A 20,043-nucleotide genomic window follows, 5' to 3' on the forward strand; every position below is an offset into this window, starting at 1 on the left:
AAATCAAACAAAACTGAATATTACATTTGTGCTAACATAATCAATTTCATTGCAAAGTTTCAAAAGGTTGTTTCTAAAAACAAAGGTATTTATGAGCCATTGTTGTTCTCAGAATATGTTGTACCCTTGGATTTATGCTCCCATGATATGGCTGGCAGGAACTCCCATATGTCTAGCATTTCCATAAATTCAGAAGACATGAGGCTCTGAACAGCAGAGAGAATATTTCTGTGCTTGACCTTGCATCCAGTGATCCTAGCTATCTTCACATGGTAATTACTTTTGAAAAGAAAACAGCAGAAAAGAATGCAAACTGTACCCCCAGCTCTGCAGGAAAAGGTAGATGAGTGAGCAGGGATCTATTATAATTATACACCTGTATTTCTTGTTCTCTAAATAGAAGTAATTTTCTTTTCTCCATGTGGTGGTAATAATAATACCCCTGGATCCAGCAAGGTACACTTCTAAAGAATGCCTCTTTCAAGACTGTCCCCTAGCAATAAAATACAACAAAAGGAAAGCTCTAACATGTGTGATGCAAAGAGAGAAAAGTCAGGAATAGACAAGTAAAGAAAAACAAAGTTTTGTTTCTAACATATGGGGGAGAAGTTTTTGCAGGAGGAAAAATATTAACAAGTGGCATTATGAAAAAGGCAAACAATGAATGATATTTACTAAATAGTGGGAGAGTATGGATGTTCTCAGCCCAAAATGTGAGCCATTGCACCATTTAGCCAATCCAGAGGCATAGTCCAAGCATAAGAGCTTTCTGATAGCATTAAGAAAACATGACACTGGTGTTCTGCGAGTCCCCTGAACAAGAATAAATACTTTGCCTTAGCATTCTCTTAATCACATAGAATTGAATTCTGGTATCTGTTGTACAGTGTCTGAGTCACAACTTGTATCATTGCCAGTTATCCTGGAAACTCTGACTTCCAAACACCTGAAGAGCCATAGCATCTCCCACCTAGCTATTTTGCTAATTCTTGAATTCTCTGGGGTGTGTGAACTCAGCAGAACCATAATGAAACACCCCAGAATAAAATTTAGAAGTCTTTTTGGGTTACTTAGGGTGGCCCTTAAATGTTAGGAGACTCATGGATTGAGAACTTCTGATATAGTTTGTGATGGGTTTTAACAGAAATTTCAAAAGAGGGTAACTGAGTTTTCAAAAATTCACACTGACAGACATTGTCATCCGACAAAAAACACTACAAGTAAGCAGGGCCATGCTCTCTCTCAGCTCTTCCCCCTCCTCTCCACCCAAGAGGATCATGCTCATTGCAGAAATCATGTTTCTTAGAGATAACTTTAATTCTGATTAAGGCATGGCTCCTACCCAGTAGGTTACTTCTCCCACATTCCTGTTTATAGAAAGAGAGGGTGAGGAGAAGGAACACACCATGCCTAATGCTAATAAGTAGCAAATTTAAACAAAGGTCTTATGAGATGAAGTTAATTTGTCTCTTGTGACAAAATCCATTTCCTTTGGGAGAAATAACACTTGAATTAGAAAAGAGAGGAAAGTGAGGGGGGGGGGAAAAAAGAAAAAAGAAAAATATACAGTTGAAGGCCAGAGAAGATGCACTGAAAACAGATCTGACAGGAAGAGACATATAAAGCTACTATTTACCATCAAGTGCAGCAAGCGTGCATCACCTCCTGGCAACAGAGTTGAAAACTGTCAGAACACTATGGCTAATGCATTCCTGCTAATCATATCAAGGGACCACAGAACAAGGACAAGGAACTATTTTAATATTTACCACTCAGCGATAACATTTAACAAGTGTACTTTTATGGATGCGTTTTGCTGATCTACTTGTAAGGAAGGCTGGACCCAACTTTCCTGCTGCAAACAGCTAATTTAATTTCAAGTGCAAGATAAAGTTATTTTAGAATAATCTTCTTTGCTGGTTAGGTCAGGTAAGAGGAGTATGGCTCAATTTTCCTGCTCCCTATGCTGTATTTCTGAGAAGACTATGCTGAAATTTTCCTGCTTAAGACTCCTACTTTAACACAACATATGACCATTACCTCAGTTTCATTGCAGCAGAAGATATCAGAATAGGTATAAAACTGTGGATCTAGGTCAGCAAGGGCTGGAGCTGGATTAAACAAAGTCTTTACTGGAAAAAAAAACAAAGAAAAAGAAAATCTAAATCAGGAGTGTTTTAGATTCATAAACCGTCACTTGAAAGACCATTGTGTTTCAATCACAGACCCCAATATTTATTATTAACACACAAATTACTTTCAGTTTCTGCCTCCTCCTCTTATACAAATGCTAAAGGTTTTGCTTATTATATTAAAGTTCCATTCTAATTCATGTGCAGGCACCTGTCATGATGGGAACATGGCAGAAAAGTTACAGAAAAAAACCCTCAAGAAATTATTAAATGAAAAAAAAATAGAAAAATGCTTAGACATTAATGCAATTTGTTTAGCTGATGATGTTTCTTCCATGATATTAATAAGTTTTACAAGAACTGATTTAGTTCTAGAATTTTTCAGTGTTGTTATCTGAGTTCTGTACATGAAGAATCACGAGTTATGGAGTAATGAAGGGCATGTCCAGACAAGGAGTTAAATATGCTTCTGAATGTGTTACCTAACTTGTTCAAAATGCCACATTATAAAACTGTAGTGTAGACAAGGCACTGCATATTTTTAGTATGCTATCTGGCAAAGCTAGACCTAAACTTAACATGTGGTAGAATATGTTAGTTAACCTAATTTTAAACTGTAGTGGCCTAAGGCCCCTAGTAGCAGCAGCAAAGGTTTGTCATGAGGACAGTGTAAGTGACTTACTCATTATTAACATAGGAAGTCTGCAGCCTTGGTTTTTCACTTTGCCAATTCCATGATTAATACTTGAGTCTTAACCACAAGGCCATCATTTTTAAATAAAGCACACAGTCTTAGTTCAGAAATATTCCTTACAGTCAGTGATCAAATCTTTCAATCTGGACGCCTAAATTTTCAGTCCTAAACACAGATTTAGACTGTAAGCTATAGCATGTAATAGTCAGACACCCTGAACATCTCTGAATCCCAGTTAATGCCCTAACAGACAAAGATGCACAGAGACTTCTGAAATCTGAGTGCCAAGTTTAGGTGATTGACACTTAGAAAGCTTTAGCCTTTGACTGTACAACTTTATCATGTTTCTCTACCTGCCTCATTGAAAACAGTATTAAAGTGACAAAGACTTTTACTCAGAAGTCAGAAAATTCCAGGATTAGGAATTCCAATGAAATCTTAATTTGGCTCCCTTAAATTATTACAATACAGTATGTATTATAGTAAAGTCTTTAATTATATGATCACATACCACTGAAAAACAGCATGTGATCACATAATTAAAGACTGCAACATAATACATATGCAGAAAGGAGACAAATTAAGGTTTCACAGGCAACCTTAACTCTTGCATTTCCTATTTTCTTAACTGCAACGCTAATGAAGTTTTCTTAAACATAAAATTTTAAGGTATACTTTCCTCAGTAAAACAAAAAACAGCACACACTGGAAAACAAACTGACATGTGCATGGGTCAGGAGCAGCACTGGAAGTGTTCCAACTTGGGTTTTAAGTAATACAGACTGATCATGAGCACAATGTAATATACTACTATTAGTTTTCTCCCATATTTACTATCTGCTGAGCATGGGGGTAGATAGAGGAACCCTAAGATCCTCTTTCACATTGTGAAGAAGAGCATGGCTTTTGAACCTGATAATCAGTTTGATCCTCCTGAGGAACTTCTTTTCTGCTGAAATTCTTTCACAGAATTACAGAATCATAGAATGGCCTGGGTTGAATGGCCATTGCCCCTTGTTCTGTTACTACATGCTTTGTAAAAAGTTTGCCTCCATCTTTCTTGTGGGCTCCCTTCAGCTACTGGAAGGCTGCAATTAGGTCACCACTAAGACTTTTTCAGGCTGAACAAACAGCCTTTCCACACAGGAGAGGTGCTCCAGCCCTCTGATCATCTTGGTGACCTCCTCTGGACTCTGTCCAACAGGTCCATGTCTCTCCTGTGCTGGGTCCCCAGAGCTGGAGGCAGGGTCCCAGGTGGGGTCTCAGCAGAGCAGAGGGGCAGAATCCCCTCCCTGGCCCTGCTGCCCACGCTGCTTTGGCTGCAGCCCAGGACACGTTTGGCTTTCTGGCCTGTGAGTGCACATTTCCAGCCTCTCACCCAGCAGCAGCCCCAAGTCGTCCTCCCCAGGACTGCTCTTGATCCATTCATCCCCCAGCCTGTGTCGACACCAGGGTTGCTCCATCCAGGTGCAACACCTTGCACTTGGTTTTGTGTTTATAAGATTCCCGTAGGACTACTCTTCAAGCTTTTCACTTCCTTCCCTTTGCCAAGATCCATTCTCCTCAATGAATTTTTATTCTTTATGCCTCCTTGCATAGGAACTATGCAATTGTAACCTTTTTCACTCAGCTTTCACCACATCATATCTCTTTATGGCTCACAATTCCTGTTCCCACTTCCAGTGCCCACAGCCTGTTCCCTGACTCTACTTCCATATTCCAATCTCTATTCAACAAATCCTAATCTCTGTTCCAATTTTGTTCCTTTTTCAGCTTCTCCTTTCTTTCTTTCTTCCTCTGCCACCCCCAAAAACCAAGTAAATCTCTCCTATATTTCTTTTGCCTGAAATCAACTCTCCATCACCAGCATTTACATCTAGCTTTGTCTCTTCTGTATTGAAATTGAGCAAGCTCCTGCTCTGTGCTTCCTGGGCCTACAACAGATCCCTAACAGTATAAAAGAAGTTGCCTAAAACCAGATTTAGGAATTACACTGGAAGTCATGTTGCCCAAATGGACAAGTGCCTGTATGGACAGATGCTCAGGGGAAGCTAGCTGTGAAGCTCTTAACAATTTTCTGATGTCTGTGTGAAAGATACTTATTTTCCAGAGGTTGATAATACAGTTAAAATCAGGCAGGTTTCCATACTGTTGTAAAGGCTTATCTTTAAAAGAAAGCTCCCTTGCTATCAAGTCTAAAGTAAAATTTAAGGTAGCTGGTATTCATAATTCAAAAGCTAGGGTAGGGTGGGAGGCATTTTCCACTGCCTGGTTTCTGCAACCACAGTGCTTTGGCAGAAACCACGAAGAGTTTAACCAGACAAACAGCTGTTATGAAAAATTGTAGCCCAAGATTAAAAGCTTGAAGCATCCAAAAAACAGATCAGTTTCTTCCAAGTGACATGGAACCTTTAACTGAGGGTGCTTCCAGATAATTTTTCACAACAGTATTAATATGCTGGCCATTATCAGCCATCTTTTATGGAGTCTGTCATTAGAGAAGTCCAAAACCAGACTTTTGGAGGCAGCAGCAGCTTCTCACCATTGACCACTAAAAACCTTTATTTGTCCAGTCAGATTTCCACTACAATTTATACCCACTTCATATAATTATTCACAACCCTTCCTTCCTCCCTTCCTTCCTTCCTTCCTTCCTTGTTACAGGAATAATGAACAATCAGTGCCAAAATGAGAAGATGTCATGACATGTACATGACATGATGAGATGTCCCTCTCCAGCTTTACAAATCCAGATGACCATCACTGAAGAGAAGCAAAGAGTTCTTGCCTGTGTCTCCATATTCTTTCTCTCTTTGGTTTATTTCTTTCAGTAAGAATGAAGAAAAAAAAAAAGGAAAAAAACCCTAATTGAAACAGAGGTCTGAGGCATCTGGGTATGCATCTGTTTTACACAAAAATAGTCAAGCGAACATTCTAACATGAAGTGCTACATAATACATGAGGGTGTTGCAAGCTAGAAGAAGAGAAATTGCATTAACAATTTACTGTTGCCTACAGATAGGTTTTTACCGTGCTACAAACTCAGTTGTTTACTTAGATTTGATGGCACCAGACATTTGAACATGTGTAGCCTATTGTTTTAAAGCAGAGGCAACCAAACTTCCCTGACAGAAGAGCTGCACAATGATAACACACTGACAGCACAGAACTACAGCTGGCCCACAGTTAACTACTATATTTTCTTGATATATTGTGCTGCCTACAGTTGCTAAGTGATTGCATGTCTGTTCTGTGTATCAGGTTTGAATTTTTCTCAATTGCTTTTAAAAAATCTTGTCTTCTGTCACAGGCTGGCATCTTGCCATAAGAGGGTGACAAAAGTGTGAAGCATCTTGCCAAAACTGTTCATAGAGTTAGAAATGGACAAAATAAGTCATGGATATTGATTAATGATTCAACTAGAGTCCATTAACCATTAGATTAAAAATGCTGTTATCCATTTTCATAAAAGGTAACGACAAAAATATAGTGCAACAGGTGCACAACAGGTCATGGTGCAGAAGGTGAACTGGAGAGCCTACAATTCCAGTGTGCTGTGATCTACTGCAGCTAGTCTGGGCCCAGCTTCAAGAAAATAGTAATCCCAGTTGCAGTCTGATCCGATGCATCCCTGATGCGCTGCATGACTGACTATGCTATGAGCTGTCTCCTTCCAGTCTGATCTTCTGGATAAAAGGGAAAAACATTTTTTAAATCTCATATAGATGCCTCTCTTGCATAGTTATTTACTTATTGTTCAGATACTGTGGTAATTGTGCTTGAGTAACTAAAAGCATTACAGGCACTTAAACAACAAAAACGTTATGTTGGTAATGAAACCCCATCCTGTTCAAGCAAACTATCAGCTTTCATCTATGTATATGCTACACTGAAGGAACAATGCCCTACATTTAAAAGTATAGTACAGTAACAATTTTCTAATAATTTCACAGACCATGACTGTGTCTGTGCAGCGGCATCATGCCCAGTCACACAAGAGCTTTGGTTAGGAAACAAAAGCTTTTTTTTTTTTTATTTTAAGGATGTCACCTACTAGACAAAAAAACACAGCCATACCTACTGCTATGCTGGAAGAACAAGGGCATAAGTCTGGTTTTGAAATCATTTTATTCACTTGCCTGTGTGAGGAACTTTACTGACTTGCATTCATTATGCCTGTTCTGCTCTGGAATCATAGCAGAGTCAGGCCCATAGCTCCTGACCTATCAACATTATACTGTGTTTAGTCACAGCACAAAAACAGGAGGCAAGGCAGCACCAGACATATACACGGAGATTGTAAGGTTAGGAGTTGATTTGCTATTCAAGGTTAACACTGCAAAAATTTTTAAGCTAATTCAGTTCTCATTAGCATAGCATGATTTTTTTTGGCTATTGTTTCAATTCTAAATAAAATTATTATGACAGAAACCAGAATAGACTACAGGATGTTTATTTAGAAAGCACGATAAAGAGTATTTTTCATGTAGCACAAATGAAAGAGAAAGAATGGCTTATGTTAAATTACCTCCACTGGCACGTGCCATTTTCAGAGCTTCAAGAGAAACAGCAGGGGTTATTTCTAGCTGGCAAACAACCACTTTGGCTTTACGGATGACATCAGAAGCCCTCTTCAGGTCTTCAAAGTTTAAAAGCAGGTTGGCTCCTGGGACTATGACAATAACATTCTGTCCTAAAGAGAAGATATTGTGTTTTTTACTTTAACTTTGACAATAAAGTATGTAAAACAATTCCTTGCACTTTTTACAATATATTTCAGATGAGTATTTCAACTTACTTCCCCAAAAAAACCCATTAAAATGGTATGAATTGCTGACATATTCAAATATTTCAGAGGATAATCAAAATGACTGATGTACTAATGAACTAACACTGCACAATAAACACAATATAAATTCCTTTGGGAAAAATCAGATATGGGTATTTCCCAGTCTTATTTTGGTGTCTTCTATGAACTCTAAAGAAGCACTGCACTAGTCACAGTGGAGATGGTGGATACATGCTGAGGGTGATATTTGCATCTTCCTAAAATATTCCAGTAGCATTTGGAAGAGAAAAAGCATCAATGTGATTACTGAATTCATATGCCAAAAATGGCATAAAAATTTTAATTCTCCCATCAGCTGGGAACAAAAAGTATTTCACACAGCTAAGAAAATTATGCATGTTCTTTAGATTTCAGAGAATCAGGCTTGCAGCATTTACCTGAGACATTTCAAGTTAGGGCTCCTAATAATCATGAAAACCAGAACCAGCTTGTCACCAAAGCCCAGAAAGGTGATTGCCTGTGTCTTAGGAAAGTTTTATCAGAAGTGAGTAAAGAAGGTGGGCAACAGCTTCTTCTGCTCTTGGAGATGGCCAGAAGAATGGTCTAAACAAAGCTATGTGTGTGGAAGCATGGCAGTGCCTGAAAGCACATCTAAGATCCTTTTTATTCTTGTAGTTTGTTTTACAGTTAGGTGAGGTTCATTTACGTTGGTTCCAAATATTCTTCTGGTTTTTTTCAGACACACAAATCACCTTCTTTTATTGCAATTTCTTTCTTTTTTTTTAATCTCTATTACAACACTTAGAGACCTTCAGGCATGGGTGCCTTCAAATTAAAATTTATTATTAATCACTCAGGTATTAACTTCAATAAGTCAGTTGTTCCTTGATTTACAGGCTCAGCCCGCCCCCGCTGAAGATTCCTTTAAGGACTGCCAATCATTAAAGGCTACCAATTCTGTAATGAACTGAATTACTCTGCAAATAAATATTTATGTTTTTAAATACATTATTTTTGTTGAATGTGACTTCAAAGTCCTTTGACTAAGAACGTGCAAAGCTTCTCTCCCTAAATACATTCCAAAAAGAAAGCAGGACAATGGAAAGAATAATATAGTGATCTCAGAGGGAGGGACCCAAGCTTTCCAAAGCAATTCTGCTGTCAATGGTTTGGTACAGAACAGCTGCATATGAAAAGCAAAACCTCAGCACTTAAAAGCCAACGCCTTACTTTTCAACAGACAATGATGGGCATCTTGGATAAAAAACAAAAGCAAAAAAAACAAAAAACCTTCTGCAACACGTAAATGTTACCAAAGATATCTGAATCTTGTTGGGGAAATATTCAAAGGCAAATTGTGCCTATTTTGCCAAGCGTATATTTTGATAGCTTTAGGGCACAGCAGCGCAAGAAGTAAAAGACAGGGAATCAGTGGAACAAGAATCTCTTTCATTTCTGCCTGGCCTCTGTGCTTCCTAGAGTCTCAGACTCTATTCACATGTCTTGCTGCATTATCTTGCTGAACTATTTAGCTGTACTGACATGTATATTATTATCAGACTTTGGAGCTAATGGCCCAAGGCAGTAAGGGGGGCCTATTTGCTTAAACCCGTATGTACAAATTCAAGGTAGACCGTGCTACACTGGATCACAGTCTGAAGATTTTCTTCGTAACTAAAAAAGGTCAGAGACCTAGAGTCTGCTTTCAAACCTGCCAGGGAAATGCAGTTACTACTGTGGTGCAACAGTCCAGACAGACTAAACCCAAGCTGGAGGGAAACCTCCCCCCCACCCCATTCTGTTCTTAGCTATATATACCACACTTACTGAATGATAGCAGTTACCGCAAACTTGCACCAGGGTGCACGAAGGCAGAATCTGGACCCATGCACTCACAATTAATACAAAATTTTGTATTAACAGCAACCATTTTGTTGAAAGAAATTATTTCTTGCCAGGGAAATCAGATGGGAATTCAGCATCAGGGACAACAGAGTTAAAGACAGATGGCAAAGAGGGGTGAGATTCATCTTGTCCAACATGAAATAATTTTTTAAGTTAAAAAAAATCCTGCACACTAGAAAACTCTAAGAAAACTAATTTCTAAAAATTGTTTTTCTATGTTCCTTCAACAAGGAGAAGAGACAAATATTTTATGAGCTTTTTGCAGTCTTACATATCTTAGATATCTGTTTGAGGAAGAGATAAACTATTGTCCAGAAAAGTCTATGTACCTCTGTTAACCCCGGGTGAAGCCTTAAACTGTAGACCTAACTTCTAAAACTACTCCAGTGAGGTAAAACATTACCCACACTGAGAACGAGGATAATGTATTTACTGCATTACTGTTAATTCTAAAATCTCTTTTCTGAGACTAAAAATATCCGTTTTGATGGGAACATCTACATAACTTTGAGTTTTGCAGACATCAGCTAGAATATTAAGGGCCACTTTCACACTTGCTATAAGCTGTAACAGCTAAATGAAACTGATAAACTTGCACAGGCTTATACCAGATGGGGACTGGGTCCAGTCAGGATAAATGCTGCATACATAAAAAGTTGGACTTCTAAAATTGTCCTAAGTTGGGCTTCTAAAATTGCTACTGCCAGTTCTTAGAAAGATGGATAACTCAAGACAGACCTCTTTTTACATTGGTCATCTTATAGATGACACCAGATGAGAAGTACCAGTGGGAAAATCAAATGTCAAACCAGTAAACACCACAGTGCAATAAATATCTTTAAAACTGGATGACAAGCCTAAAAACCATCAGTAGTGCTTAGAATGAATCAAAATATAAAACAATGTAATTGTAACAATAGCTGCAGAGCTTGTGCTTAATAATTCACACAGAAGAAAATTATATTTGTGAACAGAAAAGAATGTTATAAGAAAAACATGTGTTGCCAAATCACATAGTTCATGAATATGAGAGTGGATTTGGGTAGTGTTATGGTATCATAATTTCTAAGCAACCAGTTGATAGAAATATTGAAGAGTCTTGCACATAAAACATTCAAGTTAATGAAGAAAGTCAATATGTAGAAAGTCTTTAAAATTCAGGTGACATTTCTTCATAAACCTGAAGGTTCAAACCAAAGATTTTCCTCTATGGAAAGTATAATACAAACAAGTTTGCATATGTATTCTAAGTTTGCCTTATTTACTTAGCCTTACCTAAATATATTTTTTTAATATTTTTTTACTAGTAGTGCTTTGGTACTGAAGGTACACTCAGCTTACAAAATATTGTCTGTTCACTGTTCATGAAGGATTAATAACTTTATCATAAAGTCAGCACAATGCCTGTCTCAAGTGAGGGTTATCATGCAGTGTTCTGTGTAGGTGAGCTCCAAGTCCTAACTTGCAATAATCAAGAGAATTTTAATCATGACTTGCCAAACACTGTTGTGCCTCCACTGAATTTTTGCTAGGAATATGAATATTAATTTTGTCGGACTTGTTCAAACCTCTAGTCCAGTTAGGCCAACATAATGGCATGATCAACAGTCAGTAACAGTTATGGACAAAGCTGCAATAACCTTCAGAGGTAATCACGTAAAAAGTTATCCACAAAGAGGGTTTTTCCCTCACTGCATGTGTGTGTAAAAGTACAATAAATAATCACTTTATGGAGCTCTTACCATCCAAAATCACATTGCTAGCAGAAGGTGTGGTAAGTGACAGAGCTAGTGGCAAGAAGGCAGACTGAAAGGGGAAACAAAACATTGGGTCTGTGATGCACCTTGAAGAAAATGTTTTAAGAAAAGCAGCTGGATGTAGCAGCTTTTATCCTTAAGAGAGAAAGTACAGATTTGGATATGCAGGATACTGTTATACTTGTGTTTAGTCAAATCAAAACTTTCTTAAAAGGCAGCAGCATAAAAGAGAACAACCGAAAGGAACACAAGATCCCGGAAATATTTTTGCACAGCTTTCTGAGACCAGCCCAGAGGTCTTTGCAGCATCTCTGGGCTGCACATTTTTCAGTGCATCTCTATAAACTCGTTAAACATCTCTCTACCATTCTGCATTAAAACAGAGATTGAACCTCTCTATCTTTTATTGAGACTATACTGTATTGCCCCAGAATATAATCAACTTTGAGAGTATCAAATGTGCCTGATATTTTCCAATTTTTAGCACTTTGCCAATTACAATAGTGGGTGAGTTACACTTGTGCAATTCAGTAACCAGTCAAAAATTTCCAAAAAATTCTGCAATGCCAGTTAGACAGACAGAGGTAACATCAGGGAAGATATACTTCAGAGCCTCATGTGACTCTGATCTATACAGCTTTTCTTTGTTCTTCCTTCACTCATCCATCACAGCATCATATACCCTCTACTTTTCTATGTCCTGCTTCTCCCTGTGATTTTTCTCAGCTAGTTTGAGTTAGTATTTTTCCCAAGTGTCAGTATGTGAAAAGAATTGGTAAGAAGGGTAGGTTACATGTGTAACAATACAGGAATGAAAACTTGTCAATTTAAAGAGATGATAGCTATGGTTTTTATTTGTCCCTCAACACAAAACAGCATCACCAACCCCAACTTCAATGCTTCCCTTTCAGGTATAATTTGAACTAAAAGAAACTACTTTACATCAGTCCATTGAGTGCTGTGGTGTTTCAGCTATGCCAGCACAGCCACTGCAGTAAAACATGCATGTGTAGACAAGCCCTTAGAAAAGTGCTGTAAAGCTTGCTTAGGTCAAATCAGCCAGGTTTCTACATAAAAAAAAAAAAAAAAGAAAAAAAAAAAGAAAAAAAAAAAAGAAAATGTCTCCTGCAGCAGCAAAGCACATAAGTACTGCTATTTTACTGCAATTTACTCAATTCAGGCGCCAGATGGTTTTTGAGAGAAGTAACAACGAGAACCATTACCAATTCTGTGCATCTGTTTGCTTTAGAGCATAGTTCTGACCAGGTTTGCTCTTCTACTAGATTTTAAATTAAATTTGAGGCCAATGCTAACTTAGCATATGATTTTTCAGTTACTCAGAGGCACAAACTACATGACTTCATGCATTATTCATGTCACTATGTGAATCACAAGACTATCATATACCCTTCACACTGACACTAACACATAAGATAGCCCACTGTGAACCTCATGGTCCCAAACATCCATTTCCCTTTCCTGGTGCTAATAAAGGTTTTACATCCACAAGATTGTTTTGTTCCTTATCCTTCAGAAAAATTCTTGGTGGTAAAATTTTAACAGGTCATCCTCTGTTCATTCAAGTTTAGACTGTTTTTACCTTAGCTAACCATGCATATGAATTGGAAAATTATAAGACTGGTTCTTATTCTACTAGTATGGACAACAAGCCTAGTGCAAGACATGTACAAAACAGTGAGGCCCAGGAACACTACTGGATTCCCACTGTCCCTCCTGTTTACAATGGCCATAGTGACTGTAGACAGCATAAGAAGTGTCAAGATTTGCTGTGTAATCTACCTGCTGATCCAAACCCAGAAAAGGAGGTGGAAGTTAACAGGCAGGTATCCAGGTTATCCAATGTATTAGCGTTACCTTATTTCTGAGTTAGAGCTGTCATGCAAGGCTTGGATTAATCTTACTTAGGGAAAATTAAACTCACATCTCCAGCTAATTTGCCTAATTTTCCTGAATATTCCTGTGTCGGCTTGCCTTTAGTCACAGTTCCTTCCCAGTTTTGCTGCGTGAGTAAATAGTTATGTTTCCTTTCCCATTTTGAGCTGTAGCCCAATGTACAACCATAAGGTTACATAGAAGCTCGGTAAATTGATGTGTCAGCTAAGCTGTGGTAACTGTTCAAATGAAGCCTCTTAGCAACTCCAGAAGTGAACTAATCCAATCACACTTAATTTGTTATGTTTGCATAAACATTATCAGTCCTAAGCTCTATATTTTGATCCAGACACACTTTTTTAAAGGGCTCTCAATTGCTTGAGGAAATAGCTTGAATAGACATGTAGATGTGGCACTTAGGTAGATGGTTTAGTGGGGTACTTGGCAGTGCTGGGTTAATGGTTAGACACTAAAGGTCTTTTTCAACCTGTGATTTTATTGTAAAAGTGATGGGTAAGTCATAGTAGGAAAGGAGAACTGTAATCTAATATACTGTGTGTTCAGGACAATATAAAACTAGGTTGATCAACTCGCTGATTAAATTATGCTTGAGGAAAAGATATAAAGTTTTCTGAGGATAGTTTAGCAGTCTGAACAAAAAATATGAAAACAAGCCAAATCTTTATTTCTTTCCCTGCAAAATAAGAGCAAAGGCATAGGCTAAGGAAAACTAACATGGAAAAAAAATGCCATTTCACTGTGTACTCATCATTGCAGATGCAACTTGAAATCAAGATTTGTGGTAAAATTACAAGATCAACAGAAATATTTCTACTTATACTGAGGACAAGTCTTCTTCCTGATTGAGAGCATTATGACCCACTTGGTGTCCTGAGGAGGCAAACCTTTCCCTCATAGGATCAGAGGAAATGGCCTCAAGTTATGCCAGGGGAGACTTAGATTGAATATTAGGAAAAATTTCTTCACTAAAAGGATTGTCAAGCACTGGGATAGGATGCACAGGGAAGTGGCTGAGCTATCCAACCCTAGAGGTATTGAAAAGACATGTAGATATATGGCACTTAGGTAGATGGTTTAGTGGTAGACTTGGCGCTGCTGGGTTAATAGTTGGACTCCATAATCTTAAAGGTCTTTTTCAACCTAAATGATTCTACAGTAAAAGTGCTGGGTAATTTGTAGTGGAAAAGGAGAGCTTTAACCTTCTAATACACTGCACGTGCAGGAATGTAAAACGAGATAGCTCAGCTGGCTGATTGAAATATGGCTATCACACAGCTAATTTAAGCATCTGATTCTGCAGCTTTTAGGCACCTAATTCTACATTGCCTGCAATAAACAGAAGTGCAATAAAGTGTGAATAAAATCTTGGGAAAAAAAAGGAAAAATGTAGAAAAAAAAATCCACAATTAACAGTGACAAGTCAAAGGTTTCTTTTATGGCTGAAAAGGCAGAACAAAGAGGACAATTCAGAGCACAAATATGTACCTTCACCGTTGACAATTATTGAAGCAGTTCCAGTAGCAGCATCTGTAGCTTGACCTACAAATGCTAAGAAAGGGAAAAGTTAGAGCATGCAGTAGTTCAATACATTACTTTCAACCAATAGCATGTGACACAGTTTAATTGAATTAAATCTAAAATGAACCCATAACCTCCAGCAATTTAAAAATGCTAATTACTCTTTCATGTGCAACAATGCCAGAGAAGCTAACAACAAAAAGTGTTAATTTACACCCACAAAATGAAACACGAGTCCAACATTCTTTAATTTGGCTACATCTCTGCATTAGAGAAAGCATGTTATTTATACAGCCTTCTCAAGCACTCTACTCCTACTTGGAAATATTTCTTTTATCCAATGCAACAATAGAGTCAAGGCTAAAGAAAAACAAAAATATTAAAACAACTCAGCATCTCATTCTGTGTAGATTTGCATTTCAGCAGGAATATTAACTAATGCTATGAAGGCAGTGGTGGGGTTATATGTATCCTCTTTGGATTATTATTCAGAGAAATTAACATGATGCTGGCAGCACTGTCTGTTAGAAAGATTATTCCATGTTTTCCTACTATAAGAACCTGTTTTCAGCTGACAGCAAATTTGTCAAATACCAACCAATGACAGGAAATTGGTAGCAGAAACCAGTAGCACTGTAGCAGAAAAGAGACCAAAAATTTGAGGGTTTCTTTTTTCTTCTCCAAAAACTGTATTTGAGAGAAATCTACTATTCTATTTGAGACAAATTCTGGTGATCTTTTTTTACGGAGCTCTAGTGTTCTAACATTGTAGAACATGAATTTAATGCTGGGCAAAAGTGGGCTTCTTTCTCAAGATGCGCCTTTGTGGCCAGTTTAACAATCTGCTCCAATTTGAAGAAGGCAGAAAAAACACCTTACATCATGCTCATCTGGTTTTGCTGAAGTCTTGCAGGTACTCGCCCTGGAGGTACCCTTGTCTAGCTCAGTTACCAGGGTCAGAGCAGGACTTCCCTTGCAATTACAGCTTCTTTTCACCATGAATTCTTTCTGCACACTGGAGCTGAAAGCAGAGAATGTGTGTCTTCTGTACTCTCAATGCTCTTGCAGCATAAGCAGCAAGATGCCCGGTGCAAATGAGGGAAAAGGAACAACAGAACAATAAAGATCTAAATGGTCTGAGCAGCACTGGCAGCTGGTTTGTTGTGGAAGACTAGAACACAGGGAAAGGGGAAAATTACAAAACAGATTGGAATTAGAAAGAAAAGGGGTGTGCTGATTTGCTAGGAAACAGAAAATCAACATAAAGACATACAACAAGGACCCAAGTTATGAGAGCTGGCAGAACTGGCATTACCCCAAGGGTTTTCATCCAGTACCCAGTATCCTTATGTAGAACAACAGGGATGTGCTAGAAAATTATTAAACCAGGACAAAAAGCCCATGACTGAAATAAGACCATCTTGAGAAAAAACCTCTGAGCACACTGAATCACCCTTGCCTCCAGATCTTGAAATATAAGTTAGGATCCTAGATCAACCTCACCAGCAGTATATCTTATTTTTCTCCAGGGCTGATCAATGGAGGAGGTGACAATCAAACACAATTCTGAGATATTTTTAACTCAATCAGCAGAAACTGGGACCTTGAACCTAAACATTCCAGCCATTCAACCGATCTACCTAGGTATCACTGAACTGCAATATGATGGAATTTCTGAATATTTTCCCTACACTTTTCTTGCTATAAAGATTATTTTAAAATTTATGTTAAGATTGTAAGATCAATCATTTAAATCAGGAAACATTATGGTTCTTTGTGGCATATGCATTTTCATTAAGTGCTATGCATTATAATTGCTTCATTTACATGATCAAAGACACGAGGTAGGCATGCTTTGTCGACATTCAGAACTGTACACTAACACACACTGTTTTCATGGCATCCTTGCTTGGTTTCTTGCCTAATTTGAAAGACACACAATGAATAAACCTATATATACATTTGTGAAATATTTAGATGCTACACTGATAGGCATAATAAAAAGCCCACAAAATACTGATAGTTTTGTCTTTAAGGCAGGACTTAAATAATGCAGTAGATTAAGCTTGTGGCTGCACATTAAACAGAAGAGATAAACAGAGTATTGAATTGCCACTTAGTGATTACATCTGTCCATCCTTGTCCACCCCAAAGGAGACAGGGGTGGTGTAGACAAAAAAGTGATTATATAGTTAAGCAGCGCACAGTAGAGAGGGAATTGGTTTTACAAAGGTAAAAGATAACAGAATATTGTGGATGCCTAATTTTCCCTTCTTCTGAATACCTTTTAACATTGATTTTTGTGTGTATATGTGCTAACATCAGCTGCAGTCTCTAAAATGACTGCATAGGTCAGTTCACAAAGCAAAGGTGAAATGTACTGCATTTACCATTGAATTTCCACTCCATCCCTCCTCTGACAACATGAAGTTGAGAATGAGTAATCAGAATGAATTTTTAAATTTCTCACTAGGCATTACTATAATTAATGCCAGACTAAACAATTGCATAACAGCAAGCTATCTTCAGGTGATTTGCAATGATGCAATCATCTGAGATTTAGAGGCAATAACACTACATTTTATTTTTAGTGGTACAGCTGATTTCAGGAGTCCCCATATTTTCTCTCCTATTCATTCACTCCTGCCAGCTGCATCAAAACAGTTATTCATAGTTCTGAATGGTAAAACATATCTAATAAGGTAAAACAATAATAAATCCTTCACCACCAGTTTTTGAAGTTCAAAAATAATACAAAATATTTAAAGTAAAATATTACCTGTAGAAATACCATTCTTCTTCAAATTATCAACATAATCATTGCCAAAGGAATCACTCCCAACCTATACAAAAGATAAAATAATGGGTTTTCTTTACAGAAAGGTGAGAGGATAAACAGACCATCTTTAGACAACCAAATGCTCTACTGTAATTTAAATACAACACTTTTAGACTTTAGAAGCCCTTTGCCTTATTAATCAACAAATAATAAATTAAATAATGGTAAAAATGTATTAATAGTATTAGCAAACAATAAGAGCAGCGAGCGTTCTCCTGCTCTATTACAAACACCCATGTTGCAATATTCAAGTTTCATCCTTGTACAATCCCTGTGCTCCTTTGACACTGAAACTTCTGGCGATTTTTAAATCTGGACATGTACTGAATTTTTCAGCTTTGAATTGAAAGCATTGACATTAATTCTGGTGTCCTTCTTAATTTCAGTTTACATTTTGAATTTTTTACCTCAAGTTTCCTTGATGGAAAAATATCAAACTGTGTCTATGGGACAGAAAGTGATGATAAACACAGCATTACTAATTTTTGCAATTCTCAGAACTAAATGTACTGTTTAGAAATTCAACATTTTTTGTTTGCATTATCCAGCAACAGCAGATCAAATTGAGTTAGGGAGTCAAGCTATGGTCTATTGTTTTTTTAATAGCAACTTTAAAAGCTTGTAATTTCAGTTCCATTAATCTTTTTAGCTGAAAACAATTCTGGTTGCTGTTTATTCAAACGAATATAAATTTCTTTTTGTTACATTACAAAAGCTGAACAAAGGAGATGAGGTACATGGAGAAAAAAAATAGTTTAATTTGCTTAATATCATGTGAGCATTCAAAATATATTTATAAAGCCAACAAAGCTTTTGAGTCACCACTCTTAGCCTGTCTTCAGCATGCATAGCATGTGTTCCAAATTCCAAGAGTGAGTTGTGTATCTGAGCAGTGTCAAAGACTAACCAATGCTACAGAATGCATTTTTGCGAGAGATAAAAAGAAGTATCTTTCAGATTAGAAGCCAAATCGAGATCCTGGTTGTGGGTCTAGAGGAGTCCTAACCAATTATCCATCTTCTCATAAAACAGCACTATGTAGCTAATGGTGTACTTCAGTTACTAGAAGCACAAAGCAGCTGCCTCTACTGGCTGTTGTTAGAAATTTGTCTATTTATGAATTCAGTCCTTCAGAAAGCTGAGAAGGCCTGAGTCCCAACTAGTGATCACAAGAATCGAACACTTTGATTCAAAATTCTTAAATTTAAAGTGTCACAGATGGATAATCCTTCTCCTCATGTATTTGATTGCATAACCATGATTTGAAACGTCCATTTCCTACAACATCTATAAGGGTTTTTTCTAAAGCATTATTTAAGGATAGTTCCAGTCTTTCAGCAAAGGAGGACAGCAATTAAGGTCAGAATAGTCTAACCAGATGGAACATTGTTCTAGTACATGGAAAAAACCCCCAAACAACCCAACATTTTCTTGGGTCACTGTGTTAGTCATTGTTTTCATATTAGAGTATATTTGTACTTCTGACAACTCCCAGTTTGCCAGACAGGGCGGGTTGTCAGAAGCTGCCTCTTCTGACTGCTTTAGGCTGGATGACTGCAGCCATCTGCAATTTAAACCTGAGCTGTGCTTACCTCTGCACCCTAACAGCTCTGCTCTGGAATACGTTCAGTCTGATGGTATCACCTTCTCCCTCCCTTGCTACTATGATTCTTCTACAACAAATCTCACAATCTGCTCAGTTAATTCAGCGAGAAAATATTTCATAACCCTCTTCCAGAAGCTCAGGTGAAAATTCCTTCCTTCAGCTCTGGATCCTGCATGACTAACAGACAGGCATTCCTTACTTTTCAACTATCACAGCAGCTGAGATCAGCCATGGTACTTTCGCTCGCAGTAAGACATTTCAGTGCTGGAGGGAAGCCCTCCAAGGGTGTCCATGGAGGTCACTTTCCTCTGAAGACTTTTTTCCATGTTAGTTCAACAGTATCCAACCCAGTTAATCCTAGTGCATTTGAAGCACTTTATTTTTCCATTCAGGCTCTACCCCCAAGGAAGACAAGAGTATTGGGCATTAGACTCAGTTTAGACTAAAGGCATATTTACTGACCATGTCAAATTATATAACATTGTTTTAAATATTTTCTGCTTTTGCACAGACTCTCCTAGATGGACTACTGGATAAACAGAAAAATAGATGTCTCAGTCTGCAGACCACAGAACACTGTTAAGAGCTGAAATAGCATTTCTTCTTTCTTGAATTCTTAACAACAAAAGCCATTGGTACAAGCATTATTGTCACACAGATTATGTATCAGAATAAGTGGAATTACATCAGTATTTTTCAGTCTGGGTTTTCCCTGCTTATGATCATGTTTTCCATGTGGAGCTAGGGAGCTAGCAGGCATCATAGCAACTAAAATTCTAGCAGCTTTAGAATCAAACTCATCTGTACCTGAAAATTACTTACAACAAAAAGCATGTACCTCTTCATAATTTTTATTTATTTTATATGTTGATTTTTATTTCAAGTGTTT

At 37.6% G+C, this 20,043-nt stretch overlaps 1 protein-coding gene across 1 annotated transcript in view; it reads right to left on the minus strand.

Moving 5' to 3' along the window:
- The window catches only part of RBKS (ribokinase), a 72,320-nt gene that overhangs the window by 29,329 nt on the left and 22,948 nt on the right, over nucleotides 1-20,043 (minus strand). Inside the window, exons 3-6 of the mRNA XM_038132579.1 lie at nucleotides 17,489-17,552; nucleotides 14,677-14,739; nucleotides 7,355-7,519; nucleotides 2,041-2,132 (exon numbers count right to left, since the gene is read on the minus strand). Coding sequence (XP_037988507.1) covers nucleotides 2,041-2,132; nucleotides 7,355-7,519; nucleotides 14,677-14,739; nucleotides 17,489-17,552 — 384 coding nt within the window. The remainder of the gene's footprint in view (nucleotides 1-2,040; nucleotides 2,133-7,354; nucleotides 7,520-14,676; nucleotides 14,740-17,488; nucleotides 17,553-20,043) is intronic.

This window comes from Motacilla alba, chromosome 3 (genome assembly GCF_015832195.1).
Source record: "Motacilla alba alba isolate MOTALB_02 chromosome 3, Motacilla_alba_V1.0_pri, whole genome shotgun sequence".
NCBI classification, from domain to species: Eukaryota; Metazoa; Chordata; class Aves; order Passeriformes; family Motacillidae; genus Motacilla; species Motacilla alba.